Source organism: Brachyistius frenatus, unplaced genomic scaffold, assembly GCF_029030835.1.
Source record: "Brachyistius frenatus isolate BFR_SWC_R1_liver_20210118 unplaced genomic scaffold, ASM2903083v1 Contig_24, whole genome shotgun sequence".
Classification (NCBI taxonomy): domain Eukaryota; kingdom Metazoa; phylum Chordata; class Actinopteri; family Embiotocidae; genus Brachyistius; species Brachyistius frenatus.
Window position 1 is genome coordinate 1,723,492 of NW_027210623.1, and position 24,786 is coordinate 1,748,277.

The 24,786-nt window shown below is 39.9% G+C and overlaps 3 protein-coding genes across 5 annotated transcripts; 2 read left to right on the forward strand and 1 right to left on the reverse strand.

Moving 5' to 3' along the window:
* Window positions 1–254: 254 nt before the first annotated feature.
* On the reverse strand, window positions 255–3,836 carry mcee (methylmalonyl CoA epimerase). Of its 3 annotated transcripts, none has more exons than XM_069697703.1 (4): window positions 3,605–3,836; window positions 2,580–2,699; window positions 1,566–1,906; window positions 255–635 (listed from the first exon to the last, which is right to left on the reverse strand). In XM_069697703.1, exons 1-4 carry the CDS (start codon window positions 3,687–3,689, stop codon window positions 483–485), a joined length of 699 nt encoding a protein of 232 aa, XP_069553804.1. In that variant the 5' UTR covers window positions 3,690–3,836; the 3' UTR covers window positions 255–482. The 3 variants fall into 3 exon arrangements, with proteins under 3 accessions (XP_069553804.1, XP_069553806.1, XP_069553805.1); XM_069697705.1 differs by having other exon boundaries at window positions 2,615–2,699; window positions 3,605–3,681; XM_069697704.1 differs by having other exon boundaries at window positions 2,580–2,761; window positions 3,605–3,627.
* On the forward strand, window positions 2,672–8,214 carry mphosph10 (M-phase phosphoprotein 10 (U3 small nucleolar ribonucleoprotein)). The gene is made up of 11 exons (XM_069697700.1): window positions 2,672–2,820; window positions 3,745–4,423; window positions 4,515–4,684; window positions 4,774–4,939; window positions 5,643–5,784; window positions 5,932–5,999; window positions 6,135–6,272; window positions 6,369–6,479; window positions 6,778–6,885; window positions 6,981–7,211; window positions 7,935–8,214. The coding sequence occupies exons 1-11, from the start codon at window positions 2,735–2,737 to the stop codon at window positions 8,082–8,084; spliced, it is 2,049 nt and encodes a 682-aa protein (XP_069553801.1). The 5' UTR covers window positions 2,672–2,734; the 3' UTR covers window positions 8,085–8,214.
* A 1,482-nt stretch (window positions 8,215–9,696) lies between these two features.
* ist1 (IST1 factor associated with ESCRT-III) lies at window positions 9,697–14,886 on the forward strand. Its single transcript, XM_069697701.1, has 9 exons — window positions 9,697–9,784; window positions 9,939–10,119; window positions 10,231–10,318; window positions 10,439–10,522; window positions 10,630–10,740; window positions 10,818–11,009; window positions 12,029–12,127; window positions 12,627–12,672; window positions 13,331–14,886. Exons 1-9 carry the CDS (start codon window positions 9,697–9,699, stop codon window positions 13,495–13,497), a joined length of 1,056 nt encoding a protein of 351 aa, XP_069553802.1. The 3' UTR covers window positions 13,498–14,886.
* Window positions 14,887–24,786: the final 9,900 nt, after the last annotated feature.

The window sequence follows — 24,786 nt, forward strand, 5'->3', positions numbered from 1 at the left end:
CCGGATTCGAACCCGGAACCTTTTTTGCTGTGAGGTGACAGTGCTAACCACTGCACCACTGTGCCGCCCTATATATATATATATCGTATTATAGGTACTTAATGTGAACTAACCTCCTGAAAACTGCTTGTAAATACTAAAAATGTTCTAGTGTGAGTTGACATCAGTTTTTTTCCTGCAGCACGTACTTGCTGCTGTGAGTAGTCATCCTCACTACAAATGTAAATAGACATTCATTGAAGAGTCACAGAGCATTCATTGGCATTCAACTTTATGGAAACTGTCAAAACACAAACCACACTTAAATTTATTTCCAACAAAACCGGAAAGTCATGAACAGCAGCGAAACAACAATAAGAAAAACCTTTGAAATGAGAAAGGCTATAGGGAACAATCAGCGATGTTACCATGGTGATTATCAAACTTGCTGTTAGAATGTATAAATGTGAATTAACAGCTCCAACAATCAATGCCAGAGATGTTCATGCTTCTTCGAGCTCCACCAGCACACCATCACAATCTTTAGGATGAAGAAATATGACCGGTTTCCCGTGAGCACCTATTCCAGGCTCTGCCGACAGAGTTCTGATGTTCTTTGCTTTCAGGTCAACTATTGCAGCATTAATGTCGTCTACCTGCAACCAAGAGGAAAACTCTGTTACTTATTCACAGATCTTTAGTTAGTTTATTGCACACTTTATCATCTTTACCATAAAGTATGTACTTTAAATGCTGTCCTGCCAACTTGTGTCCAAAGCACATATAGGCCTGAGTGATTAAAGTAGGCTTTAAAATGTTCAGCTTTAACTCTCTCCTTCACTCAACTCACTCAACATGTTATGTTAGTCTTTAAGTAGCTTTACTGCCGTTAGAAAAACTTTGAGACCAGCTGGTGTTTTTGAATTTTTTAGCCCACACCAACAATTGTTTTGTTTTTTTTCTTCCATAAATACTGACACTGTTTCTACTGTTAGTCAACTCCTGTACACATTTCTGTGATGTTTGTTACTTAATATATACATATAAGTACATGGGTATCCAGAGGATTTCTGGTACTGAATGTAGACTATGGTACATTAGAATGGCCCATGTTTTCTCTCTATTGAACTTCACTGCCATCTCCTGGATTTTAAGATGCATGGCATTTAATAAGGCCAAATGCTCAATCTGGCAATGCTAATGAAAGTGAAAAATAATTTGTGGATCTGCCTCTGGTTCTGTGATTTGGATTGGCTTCAAAATTCAAAGTTCCTTGGCTTCAGCTAAACCTTCTGCCAAGTTTGAATGAAAATCAGACTGGAAGTTATTTTATAGTTATTCTAACATTAGACCATTCTGAAGGCAGACATTTTGATTAATCTTTCCCAGTAAGACAAGTGAAAATGGCTCACTTGCACACATTAATGGAGCAGAGCTTTCATTAATCACCGCAGGTCTTAATGAATCATCCTCTCAATGTTCTGCATGATTATTGCGATAAAATATGATTGGAGGGTTAAACTGGGTCATACCCAACACTGACATGGTCTACCTAACAGTGGGGCGTGCTATCAGTGTATTCTCACCTCAATACAGATGTGGTGCATCCCTCCAGACTTGTTCTTCTGTAAGAAGCCGGAGACAGGGCTCTTGTCCCCAAGAGGATGGATAAGCTCCAGCTTAGTGTTGCCAAGTTCGACAAACATTGTGTAGACGCCGAACTTGGGCAGCGGCATCTTGTCGGTCACTGTGGCCCCAAGCACATCCCGGTACAGAGCCGTGGCCTTCTCCATGTCAGGGACAACGATGGCAATGTGGTTCAGCCTCCCCAGCTTCCACAGGGACCCAGGAACACCCTGATGGAGGTGTGCTGTGGTAGATTGTGCCCTCAGCAGAGTGACATGAGAACACCTGGAAAGACCTGCGGCTGAATACACAAATTAAAACATAGTGAGGTGAGTTGTAGCTGTTGTTTTAAAACACTAGTCCTCAATAAGAGTTTTTACATAAAGTTTCCCCTTGAGCAGATACAACATTATACAGTATATTCTGAACCAGCTTGTTCAGTTAAACTTAATGATGTTTACAAATTGATTTTCAGATGCATTATGCATAATTTACACACACGGGACTATAAAACAAACGCATGTGCGGTTTGATCAATGTTTGTCTAAAGCACGAGTTTAATGACTGATGAACATACAGCAGATCTCTGATCAAACACTCCATTAGTACCTCATGCTTTTGCAGAAACACAGCTGTGACACTCGTCTAAGTCTCCGTTTTAAGTTCGTTGGGACTTTTATCATTTCAAATTTGAGTACAAGAAAAGATCTGTATATCAGGTAAATATAGGACCGTGATCGAACTGAACCGCATACGGTAAGGCGATCTTTGCATGCCTCCAGATCAAACTAACGCACTTCGTTTTGCAAACACTTTTTAAACACAAACACAAAACAAGTACCATGTACACAAACGCTGCGATAAGACAAACTCATCCTGTCACGTGGACTGTTGTCATGTTATGTTCAACAGCACAACAAATACGAGGAAGACCATATTTATATTCACGGTGAATACAGCACAGAAAAACGTACATTTTGTCGTTTCGTGATTATTTACACAAACGAACCTGCAACCTTCAGCACGGCGGACGCCATTTTGCACCTCGGAACCAAAGTCCGGCGGCGGAAGCGTTTCTCGGTGAGCATGTTTACCTGCGACACAGACGGTCCTACATGTGGACACAGCCATGGCTAGCGGAGATGTGTGGAGTGTGCTGGAGAAGTGTGTAAAGAAAATAAATGCCAACACAGCGCTGCCGGAGAACTTTCTGAGGCAAGTGTTTGTTATCTGCGTGTGTGTGTGTGTTGTTGAAAAAGCCGTTACGTGTTTGTAGAAAAGAGGTTTAAGCAGCTAGCCGTCAGCTAAAGCTAACTGCTCAACTCGTAGCGTCAGCATAGCCTCAACGTATTAAATGGTAGCACGGTGTCACAGCAATCAGTGAACCACATAAGGAGGGTTTGTCAGCATAGTTATTGTTTGCAGAGTTTCGGTCGCTCCAATGTAGAACATCTTGCATTTTTCTAGTAATGAGAACCACAGGAGTTTCAGAAAATCCAACTAGAAACAGTCTATATAATGGCGTCAAATGCTGTTTGTTGAGGATGATGTGATTATTGCAAGAGAACCAGCTGCTGTAATACACCAAATGTTAGTGTAACCGAAGAACATTTAAATCTGAAGGTATGGAGCTATAGTCTTTATTTGCTCACCAGTCAGTGTCACAAAACCTTCCAGATAAGACTGCCTGGACTCGAGTTAGATTTAAACTAGGAAAACACGATGTATTATATGTATGAATGCAAACTACACACATAATATACCACTAATATAGTGGTTGTGTACATAAATATGAATGTTAAGTTTTGTTTGCAAAGATGGTCTCAGCCAGCTGGGCAGGAATCATCACAGGAAAGGCCCAGAACCTGCCTCTGAAAGAAACTCATTTAATATGAATTAGTAATAGAAAAAAACAAACCCATATTATTCTCCATGAATCGTGTTTTCAATCTATCAATCTCCATATCTTTATACTGTTGTGTTGAGTACTTGCACTTACCTGAGCATTGATGATTGTAATCCACGAACCTGATCCCAGCTTCATGGGTGTCTTTCGGACAAACACAACTGAAAGAAATATCCATGTGCTTTTAATAATGCATCATGTCTGCCTCACTGATTGTTTTTTCACCTTTGCAGCCTTCAAGATGGAGTGGCAGCAGACTTTACCTCCCTCACTAAGACCCTGTATGACCTCCACAAAGCTCAGGAACCTGCAGATTATCACGGCAGCCCGTTGGCTCAGCTGGTCGTGGAAAATTTTGATGAAGAGCAAATTTGGCAGGAGCTGGAGCTGCAGAACAACGCTGTGCTGAAACACTTTGAAAATGCCATCGACGGGGCTTTGTCAGATGAGACGTTGACTGTGCTGTTAGAGGAGGAGGAGGAGGAGGAGGAGGAGGAAGAAGAGAGCAATCAAGAGGAAGAAGGAGGTGCAGATGATGAAAATGTTGACGAGGACCAAGAGGAGGAAACACCCAGCCAGTCCAAGAAAATGGCTGCAGAGGAGGAGGCACATGATTACTCAAACGAGGACTCAGATTTAGATTTTGATGTGGATGCTCTGGAGAACCGAGAGAAACAGAAGAAAATGATTTGCAAAAAAGGCTCCAAAACAAAAGTGGTTCCCTCTGCGGTTGACGATAAGTTCTTCAAACTGTCGGAGATGGAGTCGTTTCTTGATGACATGGACAAGCGGGAGGGAAAAGGGCATGAAAATGAAGATGGCATAGACCTTTTTCAGGACCTGGCCTCTGATGAGGATGATGATCTTGACTTAGATCAAATAATTTCTTCCAAAAAACAAAAGAAAAAGACCGTATGTATTTTATCACAAATTTTCACTCATTTTATCGAATCCTGATGTCACAAAATATAGGAAATATATTAATTGTTGTTTATATTGACAGATGAAGAGCTCCAGGAATCTGAAGTACAAGGACTTCTTTGATGCTGTGGATAGTGAAGCAGCTAAAACAGATGACCAGTCAGATGGAGAGGATGACAGCCAGGAAGAAGGTGAAGAAGAAATAGAGGACGAGGAGAATGATTATGATGATGAAGAGGAGGGTGATGATGAGTAAGTGTGATCAACGCTACATAATGTTTATAATTAGGTGTGGGAGAAGCATGATTGGCTGATTCCAGGTTGTGTCCACTCTTCACCAGGGAGGAGGAGAGAAGTCAGTCCAAAGCATCGCATAAGAAAGTGACCTTTAACGTCTTGGGGGATGAGGACAGCGAGGGAGAGGACATGGAGGACATCTTTGGAGGGAAAGCTCCAAGTTCAGCAAAGTCCGAATCAAAGTCGTCATTTGAGAAACGACAGGAAAAGGTAACTAGTAATTGTTCTGTTGAACAAAATCACAGTATGGGTGTCAGCAAACAAGTTCATCCATTAAACAAGGTTAAACCAGGCTTTGCTACGCTGTTTATCAATCAAGTAAACAAATGCACACTCCCGGTGAATTACTTTGATGTGAATGCAGTATTTGTACTATTTATAAAATCCTGAGTGTTTCAGGCATCGAACATAACGTTGTTCTGCAAAAGCAATGACTTTTTGTCATTCATACGTGGGTGACTTTGACAGTCATTTTTCACATTGTGCCCTTGTGTACTAAACTGAAACTGTATTAAAATGATATGCAGAAGAGATCATGAAGGAGATCATTAAGAAGTCTGTACAAAATACACATTTCTCTCTCTCTTTGTTTTTAATATTCTGTTGCTGCAGTCTTATGTGATTTTTTTTGCCAGACGGAAATGTTACTTGGTCTGACTTTGCAAGAGAGAGAAGAGGAAAACATGTTAAATTGTCAGCAGATTTACATACAGGGGTCCATGTCTGAAAAGGACTTGAGAGGTATTGGAAGTCATTGATCTGTCTCTCAAACTGGACTTGATGTGTTTCACGTGTCGTCAGTACCTGCAGCAGCACCCCCCACCAATGTAACTATGACATGTTGTTTTAGCATAGGGATGATTTTAGGTCACTAATAGCATCGGTTTCATCCTATTGTTGTTCTGACCTGCAGATGTCAGAGAAGATCGAGGAGCTGGAGAAAGCATCTCTAGCAGAGAAGCCCTGGCAGCTGTCCGGAGAAGCGACGGCGCAGACCCGTCCGGAGAACAGCATGCTGGAGGAAGTTGTGGAGTTCGAGCAGACCTCCAGGATGGGTGAGGGACTCCTCTGTGTTTGTGTGCTGCACTCACATAATGGCAACTCACGGTGTTATTTTTGATTAATGCAGTTATTCACACCAGCTGGATGTTTATGTTATTGAAGCTCAAACCAGACGACAAGATTGTAGTTTTGTTTTTTAGCCCCTGCTGTCACCGAGGAGACCACACTACAGCTTGAAGACATCATCAAACAGAGAATTAAAGACCAGGTTAGTCATAAAAATGGGTTTTATATTGTCAGAAAGAAATATCAGGTTTTTTTTTTTTTGCTGTTGTTGTTTGTTTTGTTTTTTTCATTGGTGTCTGATTTATAACTCAGTGCATCTCACTTGTCTTTCTGGAAGGCATTTGATGATGTGGTCCGTAAGGAGAAACCTAAAGAGGAGGTGTTCGAGTACAAGAAAAGGTTAACTTTGGACCACGAGAAGAGCAAGCAGAGTCTAGCAGAAGTCTACGAGCAAGAGTTCCTCAAGCAAACTCAGGTTTGTCTTGCATCTTGTTTTCTTTGACAATCTAATACATATGAACATATAATACATCCATTGTTTTGTACGTTTTTTTGTTGTTTCTTATTTCAGCAAAAGACAGAGGAAGAGGAGAACTCAGCCCATGTAGAAATTCAAAAACTCATGGACACACTCTTCCTAAAGTTGGATGCTCTCTCCAACTTCCACTTCACACCTAAACCAGTGAGTTTCACCTGAAAGCAGTAACTGGAAGTTGTCAGATACACTAAAAAGTATTGAAATTAACCCTTTGAAAGATAGTTTCAAAAGGCAGTAAGACAATATATACCATGCCATTTTCTCCCAAAGCATGTTTTATGTAAATGGTGGAACTTCATTAATGTGGAAGTGTGTTGAATGATAAATGTGAACTGATAATTTGAACGTGTTCTTGAGTAAATTATGTACTCTTAACAGGGAGCCAATCAGTACACTTAGTAAATAATGACTCTCATTCATGCTGCCCTGCTCTTGTCCACAGCCTGTTCCTGAGGTCAAAGTGGTGTCCAACTTACCGTCCATTACGATGGAGGAGGTGGCTCCAGTCAGCACTAGTGATGCTACGCTGCTCGCACCGGAAGAAGTCAAGGTTCGTTATCAGTCCGTGTACACATTTATTTTGATATTGGTATATTTAGTTACACAGTGTGTCGAATAATAATACTTCTCCCCCTCTAACTGAAGGACAAAAACAAAGCAGGAGATGTACTTGGTGATACTGAGAAGTCGTCGACAGACAAGAAGCGTGAGAGACGTCACAAAAAGCAGGTGAAGCGTCTGAAGATCAAGGAGAAAGAGAAGAGAGAGAAACTTAAAGCGGCCAGTTCAACTGGGGAGAACAAAAAGCCATCAAAGGCTGAAGTCGCAGAAAACCTGAAGAAACTCATAAAAGGAGGCAAAGCCACGGTGGTCAAGGTGAGTGCTGACTTCACTTTGCTCACATCACTTTGCATTCAGAGCCTGTCAAAGTTCTCAGTTGTAAACATTTGGAGTTAGACGATAAAACAGGAGAACAACACTGGATGTACGAACACTGACTGTGTCTGAAATGAAGTCCCATAATTGAAAGACTGAAGTAAATTACTGTACTTTGGAAAAGTACTTAACACTTTGTGTTTTTACATTTTATGCCTCATTAAGCTTTTCTACATGTCAGAAGAAATATTGTACCTTTACAGAGCCACATTTGATTGCCATCGTTACTTGTTACTTTAATGATCAAACACAAAACATATGAAAACTTTAAAAAATATGAAGCAGTTACAGATTAAACATCCCACAAGTTTATATGAAATAGTTCTAATTAGCTCCCTTTCAACCAGAAAACATTGAAATGTTTCACTGATAGCAGCCTGTTAACTTTTGAATAAAATTAGATAACAATACTTCTGTACTATTGTTTAAACGAGTTAAGTTAAGAGACAGAACTTCTTCCAGGCCCGAGTGAATCAAAAAAAATGCTTTGATGAATCAAAGAAGTCAGTTTAAGGGGTGCTGCTGCGTTGTGGGTCATTTGAAGCAGTCAGACGGATTGCTCACACACCTTTTAATGCCAATGTTAACATTACAATCACTGTTCGATAATACTGTGTATGTTACAGAGTTGACTGTATTTTATACTCTGTTCATTGGTTTCAGGACGGGGGGAAAGACAAGGCTCTGCGCTCCTCTCAAGCCTTCTTCTCTCAGCTGCAGGACCAGGTCAAAAGTCAGATCAAAAGTGCAAAGGACCCGTCTTCAAAGAAGAAGAAAAGCAAAGAGGTTTCTGTCAGCAAACTTAAATTGTAATAACTGTGATAGCTCGTGGTTGACAATTGACTTTTCATTGTACAGATTTTTTTTATGAGTAAGCTGCAATATATTCAATCTGAAAGTCCTTGTAAAGTGTTTCCATTTTCATTAAAATTGATCAAATGCCCAGATGTGTAGCTGTTGGTTCAGCAATAAGAAGATTATTTACAACCTTTCTCAAGTATTTATTCACAGGAAAATATCAGAGCACCTCAGACTGTGCTTGTCTGAAGACACGCAGTTGCTCATAACACCGGTGGTATCTTTATTTTTCTTTAGAAAATCCTATACAACAAGGCTGCAGTTGTAAAATAAACGATGAGTAAAACCTACCTCAGGAACTCCATAGTAGGACCAAAAGGGCTGAGATAATTTGCAAGAAGGGCCGACCAACCCCTGTCTCAGAAACAATCTCAAATCAAACCCATTCTACATGGTCATGATTATGATTCATTGTTTGGAGTCGTGACATCAGCTGCTCAATTACGCCCCTTTTCTAATTGTAAATCACAGAACAATAGAGGTAATGAAATGCTGTGTGACATCAACCTGTAACAGGTGATTTTAGGTTTCAAACATCTCAATCTGGTACTGAGATGGCAAAGTTGTCACAACCTGTGTTAATGTACTAAGTTACCACCACCGCTGTCGACTCTGTATACTGCCAGCTAATTTAAACTCTATTGTTTGTGTAATGTTTGGCATGTTGAAAAACTGTAACAAAAAGTAGAGTATTTTCTTCCAAATTTTAATAAAGTAAAGATGCAAAAACAATAATACTATTTATAATAATAATAATAATAATAATACAAGTTATAAGTAGGATTACTTACAAACGTGTGTGACTCAGTGTTTCAGTGTACTGTACTTGGGACACACCTGTGGTTCATTCCTGTTTGACACAAAGACCCCGCCCCCCGGTGGTAAAAGCCCTTATGACGTCACCGGAGATCATAGCGGAAGTGAACCAGACGACGAAACACTGACATAAACCCAAATAAGTTGGTGTGTACGCCCGACTAATATTTTACAGGTGAGTTTCCGTCACTTTACTACGATCCGGTCGCTCTGAAACGGTCCTTTCCTTCGGGGTGTTTGGTGAGTCCGCTGTTGTTTTGCTCGCGGTGAGCGACAGCTCGGCAGCTAGCGCTAACGATGACAACAGACGACCGCTAACGAAGCAAGAGGCTCACGGTCACATTTAACAACACGGACACAGCGTTTTGGGTTTCTGTACATTTATACCGATATTATTGTGGAGAAGTAAGTCGATGAATAAGCAGTGGTAACGTTTAAAGGAGCACGGCAGCTCCTTGTTAGCCGTCCGCGGCGTCAGGCTGATAGCTAGCTGTTTTGAGCTGCTACACGATGATTGCTACGTTAGTTTTCGTTGACGACATAACTTCCTGTGTAGTTATTGCTTTGTTTACCTTTGCGTTGTGTTTGTTTGGAGGAAATGTGCGATGTCATTCTGCTTCGATGGGTTGGTCATGCTCACATGATGAAGTCAGGTGGGGGTTGACGGACTGCAGGCTGGCCTTGGTTGCGTGTTTCCGTGTGGATTGAGCTTCTCTTTTCCTCTCCCGTTCACAGATACTCTGCCATCATCATGCTGGGAGGAGGATTCAAAGCAGAGAGGCTGAGAGTCAACCTACGACTGGTCATCAACCGGCTCAAACTCCTGGAGAAAAAGAAAAGTGAGTCCTGGCCTGAATAAAAAACAACAACAACAACACCACGTCACACCTGATGAAGTGGATTCTTGTTTGCGAAGCAATTTTATTTTTCTGTTCCCTTTTAGTAATGAAAGTTTACTTTTTCCCCACGAACATTTACAAATTACAAATGAAGCTGAGCTCGCTCAAAAAGCAAGGAAGGAGATCGCTGACTACTTGTCATCGGGAAAGGATGAGCGGGCGCGGATCCGTGTGGAGCACATCATTAGAGAGGACTATCTGGTAGAAGCCATGGAGATCCTGGAGCTTTACTGCGACCTGCTGCTGGCTCGCTTTGGTCTCATTCAATCCATGAAGTGAGTACCGAAGTCCTGACTGTACAGATGCTCTTGGATTATTGACAGTTGGGAATATGGGGCTTTTCTGTGGTTGTCACTTGCAAACACCGTTTCTGTTTCGATAATTAGGGAACTAGATCCTGGCTTACAGGAGGCGGTGTCCACCCTCATCTGGGCAGCACCTCGTCTCCAGTCAGAGGTGTCTGAACTAAAGATTGTAAGTTCTGTCTGAAAATAACATGGTTCTGGAAGCATTGCCAACAATGTCAAACAAATTCTGTCAATTTATATCCGTCAGGCTGGTTTCAACAGTCTTATCTCGAAATGCTTCTTTCAGGTCTCTGAACAGCTATGTGCAAAATATAGCAAGGAGTACGGCAAGCTATGCAGGACAAACCAGATTGGCACAGTCAACGACAGGGTAAGTCATTTTTTCCAGTGACTGCCCACAAGTCTGTTTAAGAATACATTAACTTTTTGCCGAGTAACTTCTTGAAGCATCTGATCAACTATCTGATGTGTTTACAGCTGATGCACAAACTGAGTGTGGAAGCTCCTCCCAAGATCTTGGTGGAGCGCTACCTGATAGAGATCGCCAAGAACTATAATGTGCCGTATGAACCTGACGCCATGGTTCGGGTAAGCGTTTAGGAATCCATTGTTGTAAGTTATGTACTCTTGTTTTTTTTTACCCACTAACCATCATCTCCTGACAGCCCGAGGTCTGTACAGGAGAGGAGGCAGACCTGATCGATGTGGACACTGACAAGAAGTCTGGAGGTGGAGGTGGTGGAGGTGGAGGTGGAGGTTTCACTGCTCCCATGCCCATGCCCATGCCCATGCCAATGCCCATGCCCATGTCTATGCCCATGCCAACAGCTTTCAACTATCCAACTCCTAAAGGAGGGGTAAGGGAATCCTTTTAAAGACACCGTTCCTAATTCTTCAGTTGTGAGTTATGATTTTGGTGACAGAAGAGTTTAGAGTGCAGGAGAAGTGGGTGACATGGAGGAAATCTTCAATCAGGACATATATCATCACATCAACCAACTGTGGTTGTATATTTGTGATTATCGCTAAATCCTCAGATTTTAAACACACAGTACTTAAGTGACTTAAAATATATAGGACAATAACATCTCTTAAAAAAAAAAGAAGAAGAAGAAAAAAGAAAGTTAATCGGATGTATATACAGATTTTTATATCTGCTTTAAAGATTTCTGCTACCAGCACCTGACAACAGACATGAATGGAGTTTTGTTTTTAGTGCTCAAAGCGTCTGAAGATTACCTTTAAAAACTCAACAGCAACGTGTTTATTTTTTTTCTTCATGAACGATGTCTGTGTCACTGAAAATACGCACTACATGCTATTTATCTCAGGTTTCCAACCAGAGCTGATGTAGAGCGGTCTATAGAGTATCCTCTGCGCTTGTCTTTAATTTATTTTATTTTCTATTTAACATACCCTTAAACAAAATGCAGTAAGGCAAGACAAGTAGATTTGTAAAGTAAATATCAACAACAAGTTCATTCAAAGTGCTTTACATGAGACATAAAAGGCATCAAGCAGAAATGTAAAAGGAACCACAAGATAAAAAAAAAACACAAGTAGAAATTAGAAAGAGTTAAAATTACAGTATAGTGTAAGAAACGAGGAATTAAAAGAATTAGAAAAAAATATTTAAAAAATATTCTGTATTTTTTTATGAAAAACAATTTTGTTCCATTTTGTTAATTTATTGAAGCCCTTCACAACTACTTATTGTGATGAAAAGAGAGATTCAGTTTTACCAGTGATTATTTATTATGAACTGCAAATTATTGTTATTTGTTATCCTGATTTGCTATGGAGTAAAAGCGAGAGAGGATTATACATTTACAGATATCTCCCTCAGACCTGGGCCTGATTATTGTTTCCCCCCCAGGAGCCGTTTAACCCGGTTGGAACCTACAACAGCTTCCCGCACCCCATGGGAGGAGGGCAGCCCCCTCAGCTGCCCACTTCTCCCCCTACATACGAGTCTGTAAGTGACTGAACCCCCCCCATCCATGCCCCCTCTCTGTTCCCACAGATGGACAGACTGGACAGGGCGGGGCACCACTCAGGGAAGAGCAGTTTATTTGGCTTGCTTCCAGTTTTGTCTGTCCTCCACACTTTTGCTCTATTTCTATTATGGAGCTCAGATTCTGCTTCATCCGCACGGATGTAGGTAGCATGAAGATCAAATCTGTAACCCACTAACTCCTGAATGACTTGATCATCTCTGAGAAGGACTTCAATGAGAAGATAAGAGTGTTAAGTCATTGAAAGAGAAAGCTTAGGCTAGCTAGGCATCTGTTTTTGTGTCGCGCACTAAAGGTGATGCATTCTCAGAAATACCCTGCAGTTTTCTCGTCTTGTCTTTTCTGACTGTTATTTCTGCATTATTGAAAGCTCTTGTTAATTCTTTGTCATCACTAACAAATATAATTTTATTTAAACATGAAGACGACGCTATCCCTAACTCGCTTCCGCTGTTTCAGATTGATGACTTCATTGACAAGCCTTCTTTTCCGTCCCAGGCTACAGGTGAGTTCTGTCAGCAACACATCAAACAATTACACAGGCAATATTGGATCATTTTGTTATCGTGAACAAACCCTTTCAAAAGATTGAATTCAACGGTTTGTTTGTCAATCTCGCAAAGCTTTTTAAGTTAATGTACCCATAAGTCCATTATTCCTCCTTAAGTCTTTAAAAACATGTCACAAAAATGGATATTTTGAAAATGGCTTAATAATATCCAAAAACTTGTGGGTACTGTAGTTTTTAGCAAATAGTACCGAATAAGAGTCAACAGTAAATTAGGGAGTAAGTGTATTTGGAGGTAGATTTGGTGCTTTGGTGAATATTGACTGCAGCAGGACAGTGTATGTGGTGTGTATATGTGTATTAATTCAGTGCCCAGTGTTCATGCAGCTGTGTGGCTCAGTTGGGAGGAACAAGATCTATCAGACTTTGCTTTCTCAGACACTTTGTGGGATCTATTGGTTTTGGTCTTTTATGTTGTTATTCTTTTTTTTAACAAGAAGAATATGATCTTTGATGTTACATCATTTGTCCATATGTAAATGTGTCCATTGTGTGCTCTTTATGTTTTGGTACTGCTTGTGGGAAGCTCACCACCGGTTATTCTATAGCGGTTGCCATACATGGCGTTGCATAAATTGCGTACGTTGCTCTCCAGGTCCTGGCCCTTCGTCTCCACCGTTTGACAACAACGCTCTCCCAGAACTCCCGTCTGTTCCTGACACACTCCCCACGTCCTCCTTCGGCGGTCGCACCACCACTTCGGACGACATCGACTTTGACGATCTAACGCGGCGGTTTGAGGAGCTGAAGAAGAAGACCTAATTGCTTTAGGCCTGGTCTACACACACACACACACACACACACACACACACACACACACACACACACACACACACACACACACACACACACACACACACACACACACACACACACACACACACACACACACACACACACACACACACACAGAGGCCTGTGTTGCCACCTACACAGCTCAGAAGCTCTGAATCAGATTTGGGTAGTGCTCCTCCCCCTTTCCAAGGTGAAGTAATTTTACATACATAATAAACATACATGTATTCTTACCTCAGTTATATACGTATGACCAGATTACTGAGGGTGTGGATGATAATGATCATTTCTGTTGGCAGTACTAGTGACATGTCTTAATTTCCCTCTATATGGCACAGTCTATAATTAATTTCTTGCATACAATCATGTGAGGGTTGACCTCTGTTCACTTCTTCTCGTCTGAGGTCCTCTTTGTGTGATAAATTATATTCTCAAATTTAGGTTTTAAGTGTTTCCTGGGGTTTTGTGTGTGACTAATATTTACAGTACATGCCTTGATTCTACTTTGCACATGCCGTGATCTTTGCCACTGTGTCACTCAGTCCTGTTGTAGACCAGTCAAACGAGCCAGACAGGCCGCCCCACAGGCCGCCCCACTTTGTTGGTGAGCAGGCATTCATGCTTAATGAAGTCACCATATCACCTCAGAGGCGAGGCTCCAGCACCCAGCAATGTTTTTCATAAAGGTATCGGGACAGATTGAAGCCATATTTTTCGTGTGTTTTGCAGTTTTATCGCTGTGGAATCGACATTTTTAAAACACACATTGCTTTTCAAGCTTCTAAAACTTCAAGTTATCAGAAAACGTGTGTGTGTGTGTGTGTTGTCCAGGAAAAGCTCATGGTGAAACATGTCAAACCTGTTCTGTTCATATGTTACAGGGGTGGTGGGACACGGATGTAAAGTAACACAAAAGTGTATGGATATCTGTAACATAATACGTTTACAGTATATAGACTTATGTCCACGAATGATTTAACTGTATAGCAAACAGAGTTTAAAGCAGTGAGGTGTTCCAGATTTGACAAATCTGTTTTATATACAGGAACTCCAAATAAAGTTTTGTTTGCCCATTTTGAACGTCAGTTTTACCAAGTACCTGCATTTTCTTATGATGTTGGAGATTTACAAGCAAAATCCTCATTGACAAAATTTGATTAGATGTAAATTTTAACCCAGGAGATATTAGTTTTGTGTTGTCTCCTGTGATCGTGTGCATGGGTCTTACACTGTATGTGCACCACTGCATTTGCCTTAGCTATCATCTCTCATCAGAGGCCTTGCCAGTCTGTACTAGGATTTAGCATTTGTTATCCATCAAGACTGGAGACATGTTACCTGAATGAAGTACACTTTATACTTATTTGATTTACCTTATAACCAATTTTCTGAAAAAAAAACCCTGAGTTAAATTTACGTTTTGGTTGTAAAGAAGTCTGTACAGGCCGTAGAGATAGATGTTCTTCTATTTCCTGTGGAAAAATTGAGCGAGAGGGCTTTTGTTATGTAGATGTGCCGCGTTGCTGTAAACTAACCACACCCAGCTCTACTTGCACGGCAAATGGACAGTGGCCTCACGTAATCTCCGCAATCTCTGGAGGCACACTCAAAAGGTTTCTGGCAGGGTGATAGACGCAGTTTATTTATAGCTGTTGCAGGTGTTGGAGAAATTAGATTATTACAGATTATTAACACTACAGAACTGTGATCTGATCACTGTCTTTTCTATGTTGGACTGTTCTTTCATGCTAAACCTTGAGACACAAAAATGGTGTCTGGTTGAAAAAAAAGAAAACAGGATCCCCCCCCCTAATGTATATTAAAATAACAATTTAATAAAAGACTACTTGGAACTGGAACACTTGTTAAAGTCTCCACAATATTTATCCATTTTTCTGGACTTGTTCCTGCTTCACGACCCTGTAATGTGTAGTGCTAACCAGAAGGGGGCCTCTGTGTTTAGGGAAAGCACTGACAAATGATTCAGTCAGTGACCTCAAGAGGATCCTTTTTTAATAGATGTAAAGAAAGATCTTTTCTTGAAGGTTAGCACTTCATGTTTCAGATGAGAAAAATCAGTTCCCGTCTCATTTTATGGATCCAGATCGTTTTGTCTTGACGGTCCAGTGTGAAACTTTGATCTTTCGTCTAAATCAGATCAATTAACATTTATTAACATCATTTTTAGTTGGTATAAGTTCCAGCAGCTAGAGGAGAACCTCCTCTGGGTTATAGGCCTGCAGGCTTTAGCCACTCATGAGTGGCTTTTTCTGAAAAAAAAAAAAAAAAAAACAACAACCCCGAGTTAAATTTACGCCTGCAGGCCTATAACTTGTTTTTAGCAATAACCAGAACTTCTGCTGAGTTTGTATCTGTCAATGTGTAATGTGCATTTAAAAAAAAAAAAAAAAAAAAATCCTCACATCTACTGGCTGATGGGTGAAACTCTGAAAGCTGTGGGAGGAATTTTGGTTGTCGCAGTCCTCTTTGTGGACTCTTCTTTTCAGAACATCTTAAAATTGTTGTAAAAGCAGACGTCAGCGTTTGAGAAGAGAGTCCCTTTTACACAGTGCACCTTTGGATTTGGGTTTATATGCTCAGCCCCAGTGTTTGCTGCAGAGCGAATTTTCTGTGGGACAGAGCAAGACATTGTAAGCGAGAAAGTTCAACCTTTCTTTAAGCCAGACAATAAGTACATTCAATCTACGCAGATTAGATGTCAGATATGTTTAGTATGAAGTGTTGGGCTTGTCGTTTTACTATAATTTAAGCCTACATTACATTGAAATAGAATTCATAGCCAGCAGTTTTGTTTGAGTCCCTATAGTAAGGCTCAGCAGCAAAAACAGGCTTTCTTCACATTACTGGCATTGAGCTGTTGTCAGTATTATAACAACTTCACCTCCTACTCAGTGGAGGAGTGAATAAGTCTATTGCTGCGGTGTGAATGTGGGTCAGGCTACACTACTGTGTCGCTGCATAAAACTGAAGGCTGCTGATACACAAGGAGGTATGAGCTGTTTGTAGAAGCCAAAGCTGGAATATCTGTCTGTTTCTCTCAGGCATCTCAAAGATTGTTCCACTGAAATGACACATTATACTCAGAGGAAATAATCACAAGCTGGCTTTGTTGTTGGCTCTGAACAGCTGTGTTGAGAAGCTGTGATAGCTGGTTTCCTGGATCTGGTCACACCAGGCGAGGGTAACATCACCCGGTGAAGTAAGTCAAGTACTGCTTTTTCAGTAGCGAAGATAAATCGTTATTCTTGTTTGAATATCCCCATTTATCCATCTTTGTTCTTCATTATAGAGAATAATGTGATATATTTTGTTTTTAATTGATATATGTAATCATAGTGACAGTGATTGTTTCGCTAAATGAACTTTATATTTAGATAATTGGAGGTAAAATCATTATTTGATTATATGCCAGAGGTTTCTGGCTGCCATGTCCATCTAATTACTCACAACACACAATTCAGAATTCAACAAGCTGTTGGGCGCTCACCGAGCCTTGTTCATTGTTTAAATTGTGATAGCTACTCTATAGACTTTAAAACATGCATATAAAGAAAATGTTCAAATTTAGCTGCAGTAAAATATCACTTTGGAAGAACCTGATGAATTATGACTAACCGTACTGGTTATCGTGGCTTTTAGTGTATAATGCGTTTTGGTAAACTAAAATTTGTCCATGAAAGTGGTCAGTCTTCAGATGACTGGTAAGCTTGTAATTTAGTATTCATTTTAAAATATTCCGATTCACTGTTTTAACACTGTATGTCTCCAGCTTTTAAAAAATTTTTTTTTTCTAAAATCAAGTCACAGAGAGACTAAATATATTAAGATTTTAAAATTTGTTTATTTAAATTCACACACATACAAAGCGTATCAATCAATGAAACCAATGAATGAAGTCATTAATGATTATATGAAAGCACAGAAGGTCTAAGATAGAGCATTTAAAACATCTGCAGAGCTGGTTGTATTCCCAAACCAAAAGCACAAACTTGAATGTAGTTAGGTCTCTTGCATAAATCATTTGGGGGAGGGAGGAAGAGGGGGACACTGAATCTCCCAGAAGCAGACATAAGTGATGAAGAGGCCTGACCTGCACTTTCAGCTTGTATTACAGTGACAGAAGTGAAATGAAAGCAGTGATCAATTAAGCATTAGCTGCCATATGTACGATTACATAAAAGCACCTTCTGGCTCCTCCTCAACAGTTGATGGTCATGTACAATCGATGGGTGGCTGTCATTCACTGTGATGCATGCTGACAAGCTGAGGCTCTTAGGAGTCTTTGAATGCTGATCACATCAGTAGTTTTAAACTCGCTTACTGCAAATAATTCTGTACCAACTTAAAATAATGTAAGGTTTTATCAGTCTGGTGCAAAATAATATGAAATTCAGTGTTTCCCCAGTTTGATGACAAAGAAGAACTTTTTAAATGCAATTTACAATAACAGAGTAACATTAAAACCCCAAATCAACAACTAGAAAAACGAATAAAGAACAATCTATGTGCACATTTCTTTGCAGATTCTGCAGACTTTCTATGTATGTCAGTATAAACATCTATTGCATTCCTTATTGATTACATTTATTGGATCGAGGACAGCTTTTTTCTTTCAAGAGCTCATGATAAGTCTTACAGTTTTCAACATCTAAAAGCTTGAATCTGTAAAATGATTGTTGATATTTTCCATTAACATCAGATGAACAGTGCATCTTCAAAAGCTGTCTAAGATAAGCAGAGATTTTCTTCATATTCACCAATTATCATGGACACTTCAACATATAAGAACAGTATGTAGTTACCCGTTTACTATGACTCACCAGTTCAAGAAACTTTCTCGGGCATTGGAAATTCTGTACACATAAAAAACAACGCAGTGTGTTACGCAATTTTATACTCAGAAAGTAAAACTCCCAATAAGTGCAAAGGAGTGTTTAAGAAGCGACGGTGCTGTGGATTGCGGCTGTGCCCATCAGAAGACATCTTCTGCTGCTAAATGCAGCGTCCTCACAGCGTGTCCTTGCCAGAGTACCGTCTACACTTGTCTCGTTGCTCTGTTAAGTGGAGAAGACATGGCAGTCAGACTCCCAGTACTTTACTTAAACAGAAGGAAGGGTGCACTGATACACTTAAGAGAGATAAGTCACTTGGAGGAGTGGAAAACTAAAAGGGTCACGAGTTTAAAGTTGTCAACAAATATGTTTTGCTGTGTGATAGGCATGATTACGTAAGAACTCTGCAGTCAACCTGAAATAAAACGGAAAGGATACCTTTGTATGCTTTATGAAATTTGAATAGGTAGTTTGGACTTCACAGTTTGTGTTTTAAATGAAATTTGAGGCAATTTTTTATTTAAAGGCTTTTTTTTCTATTCTGAGACGTCTTTGCTATTTTTTTTTTCAGTTTTTGTTTTGCAAAGTATTTTATATTTTATGAAAGCTTCTTTGAAGTGAAAATATAAAAACAGAAATTTTGACGTAAAGAAAATGCATTCAAACCAGTGAATGTAGGGGGACCATGTTACTGTTGATTCACTAAATGTATTTGGCCACTTGGGGGCCGCATAAACAAGTTGTGTCTTTTTAAGTTGACATGGTTGTCGTGTTAGCAAACACTTGCTTATTTACACAGCCTCCAGTTTTGGAAAAATATTGTCACTCATTTGGAGTTGTCTTTGTGGCCACCTGATTAATATAAATCCAATATTCACTCCTTTGTGTTCTGTTTTGATCTGAGAGAAATTCCCTGCTCTTTAGCTACTAAATGCGCCACTATTTTCATCTACTCTTTGTTAACTGTGTCGGTCTGCTGTTTGGTGTTGAGTTTGCAGCATACAGTGGGTTTTTAGAGCATTTTTTTTTTTTATTGAAAACAGCTGCCCAACCCATCAGGTAACACTGCTGACGGAGAGGTGAGAATAAACCAAAACAATGAGCTGAAGGACACTGAAACCATTGTTTTGCTGCTATGAGTGATGCCTTTCAAATGCAAGTAGTCATTTGATGTATTATTGATACCAAAATATGGATTACAGCAGCTTTAAGAATGGTGATTGACAGAAAAAACAATAGAAATGTTAAGCTAGCTGTACAAAAGCAATGACATTATTAAAGAAAGAAAAGAACTTATTACATATGAATAAGCGTATGAAAACGTGTTTAAAAAGAGCAAACGTGAGCACAGTACTTACAACATTTTACGAACAGCTAAGAGCCTGTACACTTCAACTCTGTCTGTTAACAGATGGGCTGCATGATCTTTCTCTTACCTGACAGCACTTGCTCAACTTCTTCACTTTCCTCCACAGCCACAGGTTTCAGCAGCAGGGCAAAAAACACAGCAATGCCTATCACCTGTGAATAAAAACATCTTTTATAAATGTCGCACTCAGAAATATGAAAACAGAGAAGAATCTTAAAAATTGTTTTTTTTAAAAAAGCGCATTAATATTATAGAAAGTGAAATATGTTTATCAAGCACATTTTTCTATCGCTACTGTGACATGTTGGAAACAATACAGTTTTTTTGGGGGGGGGATGTCAAATGAATTGACTTTTGAAGAGGAATCATTGTTACATCTTTACCGACCTTGAGAGGCTGCAGAATAAAGATGCTCTGGAAGAGGGACATGCCCAGAGATATGACCCACTTGATGGACTTTTCTCTGCCGTACTCAAAACCGTACAACAGGGTGAAGAAAGTGGAAACTCCAGCGATGGACAGCAAGAGGAACCAACCCAGGAACACGCACCACCAGGGCAGCAAGCAGCCCACTGACCTCTTCTTCTTTTTCTTCGCGGGAAGAGGGCTGGGGTCAAGAAGAGGGAAGGAACGAGAAGAAAAGACAAGAACACACAAGATCTTCCTAGTAAATAAAAACAGTAACAGCTGTGCTCTAGACAGATATTTCTGTGTGAGTTGGACTGCTGACCAGTTGGCCAAGTGGATGCTGAAGACCATCTCAGCCTTGCGAACCATCACGTTGATGATGTTGAGGGCGTGCTGGTAATCTTCAGGACAGTTGAAGTTTTTCCCATCCAGCTTCTCCAGGCACATGTGGAGGTGACAGAGACCAGCCAGGACGAACTTACTGCTGTACACCCAGTGAGAGGTACTCTCACTCTCCCCTGTGACATGATTATACACACATCAGCATTTAATTACATTTCTCTGGGCAAGATGTCCAAGCCAGGGCGAGAGGTTTCTTTCTTTGAGAAGAAGGAGTGCAGATGGAAAATGATGTGTCTAAAACTCCGGCTGCTGATGATAAACTATAGAGCACCACATCTGCAACTGCTGATTCTTCCCTTACAAATGTACAATTATAAATGGTACTATTGTTTGAACTTTTTCCAAAAACTGCATTGCACAATTTTAGGAATTAAAAGTATATTTTTGTGACCCATTTTTTAAAATGTATGTCTTCAACAAATAACCATTGAGGGCAAAGAACAGACTGAGGATGTTGGAGAGAGTTGAGGGTTTTTCAATGCCAATTTGTCTGCCGGTTTAACTAAAGCAGCACCTGACTGTCTTATTCATCCACTTGCTGCATCTTATCCCTTCTGTTGTGGTTATTTATTCTTTTATGCAATGTAAATTAATTTGAGTGTTTTTTTAAAATTTGTATTCTGTATTTTTTTCTTGTATCATGTCAAACTAATGTGTTTAATGTTTTCTATTGTTCTGTTAGAAAATAAGTACCTTGCATACGCTGGATCAATTCATTCACATGGTCAAAGGCAGGCCAGAGGTCAACAGTGGAAATCAGACTGTTTATCTCGGGCATCTTGTTTCTCGGACACATGCCTATCTGAGAAATGACCTCCTCTGTATCCTGTAGGATGGAAGAACACCAAATTATAAATATCCATTCGATCAACTACATAAAAAAGTAAACACAATCCATGCAAAATAAACTCAATGCAAAACTTGTTTCTGGTCTTATAAGGTCAGTGATGAATCAAACATGCGTCAGATACACCCGAGACAGATAACATAAAGCACACCTTCAGAAAAGACGGTATTGTAACTGCGAGGGGTTTCAAGTTCTCTTGGTCGTTGTCTTTTGTAGATTTTGAAATGATGCGAGGTCGGATGCTGCGAAAGATGGTGATGATGAGGATGTTGATTGGGAACATGAGGAGACCACACTCCACCCCCACGATGATCTCCTGCCAGGTGATCTGCAATGAACCTGGATGAACAAGCACACTGTGTCGTTGAGCAGTAAAAACATTACAAAAACAGCTGCAGCAACAGGTTGTTTCCACCTGCTGTGCAATTTCAAATATTTTATTATACTTAAATACTTAATACTTATTTTCCACTGAATACTGAGTTTTAATTGTGCTCTTTGTGTCATTGTATGCTTTCTGGCCTTGAACGTTTACTTTTGAGAGGAAGGAGGGCTGATCCAATTGATTTTATCTGTAGGATTGAAAATGATGGTACAGTACGAAGGCAATGAGCAAAACAATGAATGGAACATAGCAATGCAAGCTGACTTGCTGTTTGGTACTAAATCTTTAACCATAATCCTTAGTGTTGTCGCTTAAACTCACTCATTTGATGCAATGACTTCCTCAAAAAACTGAATCCAATGCAAAGATCATGCCTAAATAAACTCATATTTATTTCATTACATTTTACCTACTAAAACCACAATTGTGTTCACATTTAAATATTTAACATTTGTTAATTTTACTCATGGATAGTCTTCCATTTGAATATATCATTTAATTTAAGCTAAGAGGTTGCACACACACACACACACACACACACACACACACACACACACACACACACACACACACACACACACACACACACACACACACACACACACACACACACACACACACACACACACACAGAGCTGTAACAATTCCTGAAAGTAGTATTGTGCTACTACTCTTTTGCCGCCTACAGCCCATGTTTGGTTCAATTATTGATACAAGACCACGCTGAAGCCTTCATAGCTCAACATGTCAGTGGAAGCAGGGATGTTGGATATAATTTATTTTATCAAAAGAAAACAGATAGCCAATTCGAATTCTCTATCAAATCACATCTCTGGCTTCAGCTCACATTTTGTCATTCACCTTTGACCTTTAATCCAAACCTTTGAGACCTAAAGAAGTTACGATCAATATTATAACTTTCTTACAAAACTGTAGGTTTGTTTTGCAAATGGTCTTGTGTCTTGAATACCTTACTGTGAGCAGTAAGAAGCATCTTTCTCTAACAATATAAGGACCACCAAATAATTTAGATGCCTTCAATACCCAACAGCAACACAGCTAAGATGAACTCAAAGAGAAGTTTTCCTTCTTGAATGAAAATTTGCTCTTCATGCCGTCAAACTAAGAAACAGTTAAACAATTGAAGACTCTGTAATCACCTAATGAGAAGAGTACTGGTGAGCTCTCATCCACAGGAAGGTTCCAGAAGGCGATGTTGATGGCCATGGTGCAGAGGAGCAGGCTCATGCAGCAGGAAACCCTCTGGGCACGTGTGAACGGACTACGCGAGGGGGGATCCACTATGGACACCCAGATGTGCTCATCCCTGAAGCCAGTCGATGTTCTGCTCTGGAAAATGTTCCTGAAAGAGAGTAACAGGTATAAACAATGATGGTAATCAATGAACATGACCTTCTCAAGAGCTGAGGTGGCTTATTTCAGCAGTGCAAAGTGCTACGACTCTGACCTGAAGCTGGCAATCTCGTTGTTCTTTGCAGCGTTGAAGGTTTTCTTAGTCATGTTGTCTCCTCGGTCGAAACTCAGCCAGCAGTTGCAGAAGAAATGAAACACATGTCGTGTTTGGAGGTCTTGTACGGTCACCTTGTTTATATACCTTTTCATAAGGGAAGTTCATTAAAACAACAAAGATTACAGATTTGAGATATGAATAATCGTATGTAAGAAATGCAAATGTTTGATCATAGTTAGCTGCACAAGGAAATATTGCAAAATGTGAGCACCAGATTTTTAGTAAAATTTGAGAATTTTTACCCATATATTTATGCAATGTATTTTGCTTTGATGTTTTCATTTATCACTTACTGCATGCCTGTGGCCAGAGCCAGTATTAGAATAGTGTGAAAGGAAACATGATATTGGCCTACTTATCATACCGTGAGCAAAGATTTTTTTTAATTTATTTTTTAAATTTTATTTCACTTTATTAATCCCCGAGGGGAAAGATAATAATCAAGTGTGGATGCTGCATTTATTATAGTATCTTATTGGGAGTACTACAGATACCCAAAGCATTTTTTGCAATTGAAATCTTATTTCTTTCTTACAGTACAGCTATAACATAAAACTACAAGTAGGTCATCAGCTGCCTTGGACAGTTTATGGGAGGCGCTGTGGTTTGATCTGATTAAAATATGCTCAGCCTGTGGAGTACCATGATGGGTGATCCCCAGAGTTGTCGTGTTGCAGCTTGAGGTTTTGCACTTCGCCCAGAGGGAAGGGTGTGGCCAGCAGGAACATATCGACACTTCCTCTCTCAAACACAGGCTTGTCAGGGTCCGTGAGGATGTGTCTGGTACTCTCTCCCTCTGAGCCAATCAGCTGTGCTGTGACCTGCAGGACAGCACAGTTTACTGATGAACCAGAGAGAGCAGTGACACACACGGTGTACACTGAAAGGACCAGAAGAGTTCTAGAGCAAACAATATATCTGGAATGATATCATATTGTCATGTCCAGGCTGGTTTCCATTCATTTTAGTAGCTTTTGAAATGACTTGAAACTTAGTTTTTATAAGTAAAAATTTAGTTTTTGAATCCTCTTGTCAAAGCTCCATTCAGTAACAGTGTTTGAGAAAGCATAGATTAGGAATACATGTTAAGAATATTCTTTAAAATATAATCCTTAGGATCTTCTTTGATACCTGTGCAGGCAAGTTATGATAGCCGGTTACTGTTTCCACTACAGTTCACTCTTCTGATGGATTAAAGTGTCAGTGGGAAGTTCTTACATGATGGCCGTAAAACAACTTTATTCATTAATGGGCAAGTTTGCCGTTTTCAAATCTGTCTAAAACCAATAGTCAGGAGTCTGTTTGACCATTAAAGCAAGTGTTTTTAATACTGTCCACAATGGCTGTGACCTCCTGTAAAAACCTTACAATTGTTTCCAGACTTGAAAAACTTGAGGTCGTCCTTTAGGGAAGCTAAAATCACATTATAAGAAAGATGTTTGCTGGTTGTTTTCCTTCTGG

What these genes read in the sequence shown, in the direction of transcription:
- mphosph10 (XM_069697700.1), top strand. Translation starts at nt 2,735, where the DNA reads ATGGCTAGCGGAGATGTGTGGAGTGTGCTGGAGAAGTGTGTAAAGAAA. An exon ending in GAAGAGGAGGGTGATGATGA is followed by an intron (nt 4,685 to 4,773) that starts GTAAGTGTGATC and finishes ACTCTTCACCAG; the next exon opens with GGAGGAGGAGAGAAGTCAGT. An exon ending in TTGAGAAACGACAGGAAAAG is followed by an intron (nt 4,940 to 5,642) that starts GTAACTAGTAAT and finishes TCTGACCTGCAG; the next exon opens with ATGTCAGAGAAGATCGAGGA.
- mcee (XM_069697703.1), bottom strand. Translation starts at nt 3,689, where the DNA reads ATGGATATTTCTTTCAGTTGTGTTTGTCCGAAAGACACCCATGAAGCT. An exon ending in TTACAATCATCAATGCTCAG is followed by an intron (nt 2,700 to 3,604) that starts GTAAGTGCAAGT and finishes TCTGTGTCGCAG; the next exon opens with GTAAACATGCTCACCGAGAA. An exon ending in TAATCACGAAACGACAAAAT is followed by an intron (nt 1,907 to 2,579) that starts GTACGTTTTTCT and finishes TTGTGTATTCAG; the next exon opens with CCGCAGGTCTTTCCAGGTGT.
- ist1 (XM_069697701.1), top strand. Translation starts at nt 9,697, where the DNA reads ATGCTGGGAGGAGGATTCAAAGCAGAGAGGCTGAGAGTCAACCTACGA. An exon ending in ACTCCTGGAGAAAAAGAAAA is followed by an intron (nt 9,785 to 9,938) that starts GTGAGTCCTGGC and finishes TTACAAATGAAG; the next exon opens with CTGAGCTCGCTCAAAAAGCA. An exon ending in CTCCCCCTACATACGAGTCT is followed by an intron (nt 12,128 to 12,626) that starts GTAAGTGACTGA and finishes CCGCTGTTTCAG; the next exon opens with ATTGATGACTTCATTGACAA.